General features: G+C 38.6%; 1 protein-coding gene across 2 annotated transcripts in view; it reads right to left on the bottom strand.

Annotated features, from left to right (window-relative positions):
• ZRANB2 (zinc finger, RAN-binding domain containing 2) overlaps positions 1 to 9,346 on the bottom strand; it is a 24,573-nt gene extending 15,227 nt beyond the window's left edge. Inside the window, exons 1-4 of one of the 2 annotated variants that reach the window (XM_006896779.1) lie at positions 9,248 to 9,346; positions 2,197 to 2,249; positions 2,002 to 2,110; positions 493 to 575 (exon numbers count right to left, since the gene is read on the bottom strand). In XM_006896779.1, coding sequence (XP_006896841.1) covers positions 493 to 575; positions 2,002 to 2,110; positions 2,197 to 2,249; positions 9,248 to 9,303 — 301 coding nt within the window. In that variant the 5' untranslated portion in view covers positions 9,304 to 9,346. The remainder of the gene's footprint in view (positions 1 to 492; positions 576 to 2,001; positions 2,111 to 2,196; positions 2,250 to 9,247) is intronic. The other variant, XM_006896778.1, reaches the window with a different exon arrangement.
• Between the last annotated feature and the right edge of the window lie 1,708 nt (positions 9,347 to 11,054).

Genomic DNA, 11,054 nt, shown 5'->3' with positions numbered 1-11,054 from the left:
TATGTTTTTCCCAATAAAAAAAAACTTAAAAAAAAAAAAGAATTAAGGTTTTAAAGAAAGATTATACCTAGAAAGAAGCCTTAGGTTAAGAGTAATATACAATTAAGGTTTGAGGTATTCAGCTGTGGTTGGGCTAAACACTCACTAACAATGGGAAACTGAATTATATTAAGTTAATATTTTCACCTCACCTTTCATAACAGTCAGAGGTAAGCTTTGGCATTCTTTAAGCCAAAGGTTTCCAAAAACATCAGTTTGAAAAGTACCAGCATTCCACAAAAATCTTCAATAATTCTTTGGAATCAGTATTTTTTAAAAGCTACTCAATTAGTATTAATGGACATTAAAGTTTTCCCCATCCTAAAGAAATAAATTCTATGTAAAATAAAAAAGATAAGCTAGAACCTTCATCTTTTACGTAACACTGACATAATTATCAATTCAGTGTTTATTTCTATTATAATAATTTTCTTCAATATAACTGTATCTTACCTGTTCTTTCTTCTAACTTAGCATATTTTGGAGTATTGCACATGTTACATTCTGATCTTCTAGCCCAGTTCACATTACTGCAACTTTAAAAGGAAAAATATCAAATTAGTTACCTGTAGTACAAAACAGGAAAATACTAAATGTTAACTGTCTACAAAGCTGAAATAAAAATTTTAAAAAGAATACTGGACTTTTTATGTTATAATAGAGAAGTACTTGGCTGCTAAAGCCAAAAAAAAAAAAAAAAAGGGTGAGTATTAAAATCCACTCATTAGCTCTTTAGGAAAAAAAGATGTGGTGATCCACTTCTATAAAGATTAAAACCTAGAAAACCCTTTATGGCAGTTCTATTGCCACAAGATGACACTATGAAATAAAGTCAGGAGCACCTAACAACAAAATGAAAGACTACCATGGAGGAAAGTGATACTGCATGGAAAGAAATGCACACTGGCCTAGACAGTCTTTGGTTTCCGAGTCTATAAATCTTTACAGAAGACTGTTTATTTTCTCCTTTGGAGTGGTTGGTGGATTCTAACTGCTGAACTTTTCTCCTAACAGTCTAACACAAAACACTCTACACATCACCACGGAGAAAAAGAATTTTAAATGAAAAGTTTTACAAATTTCCCAGTTTATCTCAAATAAGAGTTAAAAGTTATACCCTCTAAATAATGTTAATATTATTTAGCAATTAGTTTAAGCACTGAACTTCACAATGTACCAAATCCACACTCCCTAAAACTATTGCTAGAAAAATCTACAGGATCAGAAAGGTGAGATCCCTATGTGATTCCATTTTCTTTCATTTAAAGGAGCCTTGAAAGTGCTAGATCAAGTGCCTGAGTGGTAACCCAAAGGCTGGTCATTTAAATCCATGAGTAATTAGATTTAGTGGTCTGCATCCATAAAGGCAGCAGCTTTGAAAACTATGGGGAAGTTCTACTATGTTCCGTAGGGCCACAAAGAATCCCTCAAAAGTAACAAGTCTCTTTTATGTATGTGATTTATCTGTGCAGCAGAAAAGTTAGAACCGGGAAATTATTACAGACTTAATGCCAATTTAAAAATTAAAAATATCAGAAAAACTAATTAGAAGACATTTATAAAAACTAAGTTATGATCTGAAAATGACTTTGAAGACATGCACAATGACAGGTAAAATTTTTTGTGAGATTTTTTTTTCCAGTAAATAAAAAGCAGTCCTCAGTACTTTTAAATAACCCTTTTTTTTTTTTTGGCCACTTGTTCACTTTAAGTACTTCCTCACTGGAACAAAAAAAGGAAAAAAAAATAATCCATTGTGGCAACAAATATTTCTAGCTAAAAAATTTAGAAAAATTTGTAACATTAAAATATCAGATACAGATTAAGTATCAATTAACAAACATCTTTAATTTAAAGGTTACTTTTGTTTGACCATGTGACTAATAAGAGTTGAAGCTATTTGACAAGTAGTGATTGGACAAATTATGGAAAACAGAGTTGACAATAATTTGGAAGACATACGTTTTACACTGCCAATCATTAGCACTAAATAAGCCTCGGCTTTTTTCTGCCAGTGTCTTTCCTATTTCAGTGCCCCCAGCTTTCATCATCTTGGCTTCAGTTGTTTTCTCTGAAAATAAAAATATAATGTAATATGAATCTGGTAAAATAAAGTATCTGTATATATAATCTTAATAGAATACATTAAATACTTACCCCGTCCACATCGATTGCAGCTGGTTCTTCTAGCAAAGTTTACATTTCCACATCTGAAAATAAAGTAAAAAAGCATTTACAGGATTTTAATACATTCTTGTGATATATCTAGAATACAAAACTTTTAAGCTCTACCTCAATCATATTAACGACAACAAAAATTTCAGTTTTGTGAAAGAAAAAAAATAGAACTACTAGTCTCAAAATACTACAATATTAAGATTTAAAATCTCCAAAAGTTCCCTAGAGGGTACACAATTAGGTGATTTTGACTCAATGGCAATGAGTAAGAGAACAACATGAATGGAGTGAGTAACGCCTCCATGACCCTCATTTGTTGATGTGGTATGAGCTTAAAAGAGAAGAAATTGCAACTATCTTTTAATAATTGGAATGTGGAATGTACAGTATGAATTGAGAAAAAATTTCAAGTTGTCAAAAATTAAATGGGACACATAAAGTTTAATATCCTAAGCATATGCTCAGGTTGAAAGGAGACCAGTCCTTGGAGGGGGATATCATGCTTGATAGAGGGAAAGCACGAGAGGAAGACCCAGGATGAGATGGATTGACTCAGTGAGTGGGATAACAGGGGTAGGAGTGTCAGAGACCATGAAGTTGGCTTATGAAAGAGCAGGCCTTAGGGCTGCTGCACCTATGAGTTGCAGGCGACACGAGGGCACATATTATCATCATCATCCTAGGCATTAATGAACTGAAATGGACTATCAGTAATTCTGAACTGAGGACATGCATATGGTATATGATGACACGAAAGAGATAAATTGAAGTGCAAATGCATCACAATTACTGTCAAAAAACTTCAAGTACAACACTATCAACCATTCATTTTATCTACAAGGAAAACCAATAAAGTAACTATTATTCAAAGCAATCATATTTTAAGTATACTGCACTGTATCAACTCCTTTGATGCAGTGGACTATGGATATTAAATACCACTTTATCATTATGGGCTTTGACTTTTACCAACTTAGAAAGCAGCAGACAGTGCATAGCAGCAGCAGCAAAGGTGGTGGAAAATCAGAGACCAATGCGAGATAAGAGTTGAACTGAAAACTGCTACTCCATGAAGGCAGTGCCAGGGCTTTCGTCCAAGCCTGTTGGAGGACAAGTGAATGTGTGGGGTGCCATAACTGGCAGGATGAAGAGTTTTGTAACACTGGCTCAAATTCAAAAATCTGAATGAAGGTCAGAGAACCAGCAAGCATGCCTAAGCTGTCCTGACTGAAAAACTATGCTGTTACATGCTAAGCTCTCTAGTTACTTAGTGGTTCCTTGGTAGAAAGACAGGCAAAGTCATAATGTAATTCAGTCTTGGAAACTCTGGAGGAGGGTCAGTTAAGAGTTGGTTGTGATCACCATATGGCAGTGGAGTCTCACATACTTTGGGCAGCTATTAGGAGGATTTAGTCCTTGGAAAAGGACATCATGCTTGGAAAGGTGGACAGTCAGCAAAGAAGAGGAAGATCCTCAATGAGATGAACTGACACAGGATAGGGTTCAGATCCATTGTTCTTAGGGTTATTATGAGCCATAGTCAATTCGACTGGTACTTGAGTATGCAAATTCTGTGTGCCCACTACCATGTGTTACTGGACCCAGCAGCAGAGTAGCAAGAGCTCTGGAAGGGATGGCTGGTTTTATAATTGATAGAAGATGATGCACAGATAGAGGCATGATTGACCTCGTGAGAACTGGTTGTGCTGCTGAGGTTAAAGAAAGGGATTCTTCCCCCTGTGGAGGCAGTGGAGATCAGATATGGTCATTCCAAGGCCAATCACACTGTTTTTACAACCACTAATGTGGCTTAGTTTTAAGCAGCTGTGCTAACAACCCTAACGCACACAGTTCAAACACACCAACCAACTGCATTGCAGGACAAAGATGGGAAATCATCTCTCGTGTGATTTACTGCCTCTGAAAACCCACTAGAGCCATGAATCCGTTCTGACTCAACAGTATGCGACAATAACACCAAAGATGAAGAAACTGAAGGTTTTTAAAAACCAATTTCTCAAGTTGGCCAAATATGCAATTAAAGACACATTGATAATTATTGGCAATTTGAATAAAAAAGCTGGAAAAAGAGAAGGAGCAGGCTGGAAACTGCATACCAGAATTTCACAAGACCTATTAAGAACCTGTTTACTACCTTTTCTCAACAACATAAACGGTAACTCAACACATCATTTTGGACAGATGGAACACACAAAAATCAAACTGACCACATCTGTAAAAATTTACAATGAAGAAGCTTACTAACATCAGTCAGAACAAAGTCAGGCGCCAACTGCAAGAGTAGATGAATAGGCTTTTTAAAAAAACCCAAATACAAGGGCAAATTGAAGCTAAAGAAAATAAAAACAAGTCCAAGAGAGGCAAAGTACAATCTTGATCATATACCATCAAAACTGGAATGACATGTTTAACATAATGGACCAAAGATAACTTACATGCGTTAACATCAAAGATATTATACAACAAAACATCATTAAGAAGAATCGGGGGGGGGGGGGAAGGAGGGAACTCTTAAACACTGAGTAGCTAAAGAAATGATTAATGAGTGGAACAGAAAACTGTAAAAGGTGAGTTGAGAACACAGTGTTATAATGAAACGAGCAAGAAAAATGGAGCTTGAAAACCAAATGGCATTTCTAAAAGGCAAAGAATCTAAGAAAAAAACTAATATTTTAATAATAGATTCTATGAGCTGAATACTAAGGAAAACACCCCCCCAAAACCCAGAAGAATGACATCCAAAGAGGGGTTATTGTTATTGCTATGTGCCGTCAAGTCCCCTGTGACTCATGTTGACCCTATGTATGACAAAATAAAGTCATTACCAAAAAGTACTGGTTGATACTCTACTACTTGAGACAGTATCTGACTAAAAACTCATGGTATTGAAAACATTTTAGCTGCACTGAGGGCATCTTTAGAAAACAAGGCCTCAAGGTTATCAGGTGGTGTTGAATGAAGTACAACTTATAGTGACCCTGTGAACAACAGATTTGAAACCTGTCCCATCTTCATCATCGCTGATAAACTCAAGGCCATTCCTGCAGTCACTGGATTATGGCCTTCATCTCTTTTGCCACCCCCTCCACCTTTTCAGGCATGATATCCTTCTCCAAGGAATAGCCTCTCCTAGCTACGTATCTAAAGTATATGAGGCAAAGCTTTATCATCTTTGCCTCCAAGAAGCATTCTAGCTACACATTTTATGTTTGTTCTTTTAGCAGTCCATGGTATATCCAGCCCTTTTCTCCAACACCACAGTTCAGACACTGCTCCTCAGTAATTTGAAGAGGGCCCTGACAACACTTTCACAATGCAACAGGTTACCTGACTGCTGGTACCAAGGGTGCTGCTGATTAGTGATCCATGGAAGATTAAATTTTTGACAACTTCAATTATTTTCTCCAGATATAATGTTACTGCTTATCAGTCCAATGGTAAACATTTTTATCTTCTTGATTTTGAGATGCAATCCATATTGAAGGCAGTAATTAGTTATTCTGTAACAGGCATTTCACATCTTCCTTACTTTCAGCAAGCAAGACTGTGTCATCTGCATTATATATTGTGATGAGTTTTCTTCTATTCCTGACCCCACATTCTTCTTCATAGAGCTCAGTTTTGCTAATATTTTACTCAAGGTATAGACTGAAAAGATACAACCCTCACACACTCATCCTGGTTTTAAACCATACAGTGTTCTCTTGTCTGTTCAGACAAAAACTTACTGGTCTAGATATTGGTTTCATATGAGCATAACTAAATGTCCCAGGATTCCCATTCTTCTCAGTGTTAGCTATAATTTGTTACTGGAATACAGCAACCTGGTAAACTTACTGAAAGAGATCTATATTTGTGTTTGTTCCAAAGAAAGGTTATGCAAATGAATGTGTAAAATTTCTTTAATATCACATGCAAGTAAATTTGCTGAAGATAATTCTAAATCATTTCAGCAGTATATTGGCAGGGAACTGCCAGAAACAAAGATTCATAAGTGGTCAAGAAGGGATATCATTGTTGATGCCAGATAGGTGTTGGCTGAAAGCAGAGAACATCAAGATGGTTTACCTGTGCTTAACAGACCATATAATAATCAGTAAATTTTGTGATTCATAGCAAATTATTGACAACACTGCCAAGAATACGAATTCTAGAACACCTATGTTCGCATGGAATCCATACATAGCCAAAGCAGCAACTGTCTGGACAGAAAGAGATTCTGCATGGTTTAAAATAAGGAAAAATGATGAGTATTTAGACGAATTATAGTTTTTTGACATGGTTATTTAATCTGTATGCTGATCAAATAATTGAAGAAGTTGAACTATCTGATAAATCATCATGAAAAAAATCTCTTAAAACTAAAAAAGTAAAGATGACAGCTCGAGGACTAAGGTGTGCCTAAACAAAGCCAGTTATTTTTTTGGTCACCTGTGAAAGCAAGACAATAAAGATGATGCATTTGAATTATGGTGTTAGAAAATACGATGTACCATGGAATATCAGAGAAGGGAAAAAACCCCTGTGTTGGAAGAAGTATATAAAATCTTCCTTGAATGGACCATAAGACTTCATCTCAGGCACTTCTGACACAAGTTCCTACAGGAAGCGATCATCCTTGGAAAAGTAGAGAGTAAAAAGAAAGATGGAGAGGAAAAATGGAAGATGCTCTCGGCCTGGCTGACACAGTATCTCCAACAATGGGCTCAAACATAGCTAAAGAATTTGCAAGACTAAACTGTGTTTAGTTGTTAAGCTTTGCACAAAGAATTGTTATGAGTTGGAACCAACTAGAGACAGCCACGTAACATTGTAGTTTTTAATAATGTACCTGCATACCAACCAGTAAAAGAACAGTAAATACCACAGAAACAATTCTAATTTGCAGAGTCCTAACAGGACACAACAGATCAATCCTTTATGGTTTTCAAGGCTGTATACCTTTAGAGAAGCTGAATGTCTTACCCTTTACCTATTGTTCAATCCAACAACTTTCTAATTAGCAGCGGAATGCCTTAATCAAAGCATCACCAGAGCTCTTCTGAAGGAAAATTATTTAACTTGAAAAATAAAAAAAGTACTTTTAAATAGAGCATTAAAATAAAAGCTGAGAAGAATGAACATTATGCATACTATACAATGGAGTGCTATGTAAAGAACTCTAAAATGTTATTACAACCTACCACTCATAACAATGTTAATCATCTAAAACTTGTACTCCTTAGACTGCAGTTCCTTCAGGTCATCTAGTTAGGTATGTAATGGAGGACCATTTCTTTATCACACAAAACTCAAATTTTCATTTGAATTGTGAAAATATGAACAGAACCCGTCCCAATTTACAGCAACTCTACAGGACAGTTTCCAAAGAAAATCCACAGGGATTCCAAGGCTATAATCTTTAAGGTGGAGCACTTTTGTGGGGTAATCCATGTACTGAGCTGTTAAACCAAAGGTTTAAATCCATTATCTGCTCAGAGAGAGAAAAAGAGAAATCCACCATCTGCTTCCAAGAAACTCAACGCAAGATTGCTGGCATTTGGAATAAATTTTATGGCAGTGAGTCTAAATCTTTAAGGAAGCAGATTACATTTTTTCTGTAAGCTGCTGGTGGACTTCACCACTGAACCATCAGCTGAACTCACTGCTGCCAACTTGGAACCAACCCATAAGCACCTTCTATCAGATTTCTTACTGGGCTGTAATTTCTACTGAAAGATACTGCCCATCTCTTTCTAGATTACTTCTAAAAAATGATATTCTCAATGAGGAGCACTAGTGGCATAGTCTGTGAAGAGCTGCACTGCCAACACAAAAGCCACGCTTCTCTGACAGTTCAGGCAAGTAGCTCCTTCCCAGGAAATAGGGATTTACAGCCTCAGAAACGAGTTCCTATGAGTGTGTTTTGATTGGATGACATGAATAATTACTACCAGCTGCCAGGCATACATCCTTAGAATTCTGCTGCTAGCCCCAAGGTTTGGGTGTCTCCGATGGTTCCACTGGAGAAAAAAGGGTTGTCTCCTCACATTGCTACTTTACAGCCTTGGAAACACAATGAGAACTGCAGTGAGTACTTTATTACCAGTAATTATCAATTTATGAAGACTGGCAACACACTTTATGCCTATATGGTGGTTCTGTATTTATTTATTCTAAGTGGGGCGACTCTAGTGTTTATTCAAAATGTAAAAAAAACACAAAATTTTACCTCTTTACCAACAAAGGATCAAAGGGCTTTTTATATGACTGCTAATTACTAAACTAGTTTCAGCACTACCTTTCCATAAGGATACCCCTATTTGTAACGCCTTCAATAAAAGCTAACAATTTAACAGAGCAAGCTGGCTTAAGCAGCAATTATCAAAAGGCAAAGCCACTGAACACGTGCTTCTCTGCTGCAGGCATCCCTAGGCCAAACAGGCCTCTGCCTCCAGGCTCTAACTAGGTGGAAGGCTCAGTCCTTGTGAATAATGTAAATCCGTGTGCAAAAAAAAAAAAAAAAAAAAGGAAACCCCAAAAGGAGCAGTGATAGGTAAAGAACAGAAAAGTGTGGTTAAAAAACAAAACAGCAAAACACAGCCAACTCCTAAGACGCAAAGGGTCGCGTCCAAGAAAGCAAAGCTTCCCCAAAGTTCTTGGGGTGGAAAAGTCACGTGGGAGAGATCCAACACCAAACTAGCCAGGACCAGGAAGATAGATTTCCTTATGTCTGAAACCTACCCCCGGTGGGGTGGGGGTGGGTAAAAAGGTTGGCATTCTCGCTTCCAGAAAAGGGGGCTCCTGGGAGCTACAATGTCGGGAAGACGCTAGGAACATATCCCAAACAAAGACTACCAAAATGACTCGCCAGTGTGGCGATAGGACCCTCTTTCCCGCCTAAGACCCCGCAACTGGCCGCCTCAATCCGGTTTTTGGCACACGGGGAAACGAAAAGAAGAAATTCCGAGTCGATGTCAAACTGCCATGTCAAACCTCGACCCTATGCGGGAATCCTACACATACTCACTTTTTGTCAGGGCAAATCCAGTCCCCGTCACTGACTCGGAAATTCTTGGTCGACATCTTGGCCACCGCTGCCACCAGAGCCACCCGCAGCTACGTCTTCACAGGAGAAAGAGGGCCAGGGCCTTCCCTTTCGCACCCAGAGGCTGACTCTACTCTGCCTGACAACCACGCACCACAGCGGCAGGGCTTAATATGAGTGGCACCCGACCAGCGTGGAGTTTAAACGTTACTCTCCGGAGCAATATCTTGTACGACAGTTGTCTGGCCGATCGAATTTACAAACGTCTCTTCTAGGACTAAACTAACAGGCGCCTCAAGGACAGCCCTAGCGGGAGGCCTTCGTGGCACTACGAGGCTGAGAGCGCCACCTATAGGCGGGAGGACCGGAAAACATTCTTCCTACTAGGTGGGCGGGGCTAGGAAGGTGGAAGCGGAAGTGATGTGCTTTCCAGAGGCGTGGAATGTAGGGTTATTTTGCGTCTTTAGGTGGTGGGTTTAGCGTGTGTTTCGGTCTTTGAATTAATTTTTTAGAGAAGCGAGGAAGACATTTATTACCTCATAGAATGTAGTTTAGAAACCTAAGTAAACATTTGATATGGAAATCTGTTAAAAAAGGGATTTGTTGTTGTTTCTAGGTGCCCTCAAGGGAGCTCTGGTAGCTCAGTGGCAAGAAGCTGCCCTGCAATTCCAAAGGCAGGCGGCTCAAAATCCATGAGAAAAGGATGGGCAGTCTCCTTCCATACCATTAACTGCCTCTGAAAGCCCGCTAGAGGGTCAGCTGTGGGTCGATTCCAAATCAAAAGTACGCAACAAGAAAAATAACGACTCGATCCGATGAACAACAGATCTGAACTCTGGCCTATCCTGTGGCATCCTCACAATCTTTTGACACATTTGAGCCTACACTGTGTCAATCCACCTGGTCGAGGGTCTTTTCTCTCCTTTGCCTTTTCCTCATTTCCAAGCATGATTTTCCTCTCTCAGGAAATGACCTCTCCTAGCAACATGCGCAAAGTATGTGAGACAAAGCTTTCTTCGCCAGCAAGCAGCACTCTGGCTGCAGCCCATGGGACATTCAGTAGTACTCTTTTTCTCCCAACACCACAGTTCAAAGAAATCAAGTAAGGGATACACACCTAGAAACAGCAGTAATCTTAGGAGTATCGTCAAAGTTCTTGGAAATACTTACCCAATCTCATCCCCTTACTTCCTGCAGAGATTAACACTTTATTTTTCGTTTAATCCTTCCTTTTACAAAATTGTGCGCTTCTGTGTTTAATAACGTAGCCTGTAGGGAATTGCACTAACCCAAAGGCTGAAAGGCTGTGGAGGTGCGACTCCACCTGTGGCTGATCTGGAGAAAGATGGGCAGTCTCATTCCTCCCTTGCGATTTGGAAACCAGGTGGAGCGCCAGCTGTGGATCAGAATCAAGGCAATGCCAGTGAAATGTTTAATTTGATGAATGAGCTGCATAAGGATATTTTATGTAATCTGAAATGACCTTTTCCACTCAACATTATGCTTCTAAATTCTCCAAGTTTGTTGCATCTTGTTGTATACATCTGTGGTTATATGCTGTCCAGTCTGACTCAAAGCAACGCTGTAATTTAGTGGTAAGGAACTGTGCTGCCAATTGAAAGGTACAGGGGTTCTTCTCCCTAATTAAATACTGCTTCTGAAAACCTACTGGAGGATTGGTTCTGACTCGATGGTACACAACAACAACAACAATAGAATAGATAAAAGCTCTCAGGCCTATGCCATGCTCATAATTTCAGCTGTGTTTGTTTTAGTCTTTACTGCCAGA

This window comes from Elephantulus edwardii, unplaced genomic scaffold (genome assembly GCF_000299155.1).
Source record: "Elephantulus edwardii isolate Elephantulus edwardi_28Jun2011 unplaced genomic scaffold, EleEdw1.0 scaffold00190, whole genome shotgun sequence".
Lineage (NCBI taxonomy): Eukaryota > Metazoa > Chordata > Mammalia > Macroscelidea > Macroscelididae > Elephantulus > Elephantulus edwardii.
This window is presented reverse-complemented; position numbering and strand designations above follow the sequence as displayed.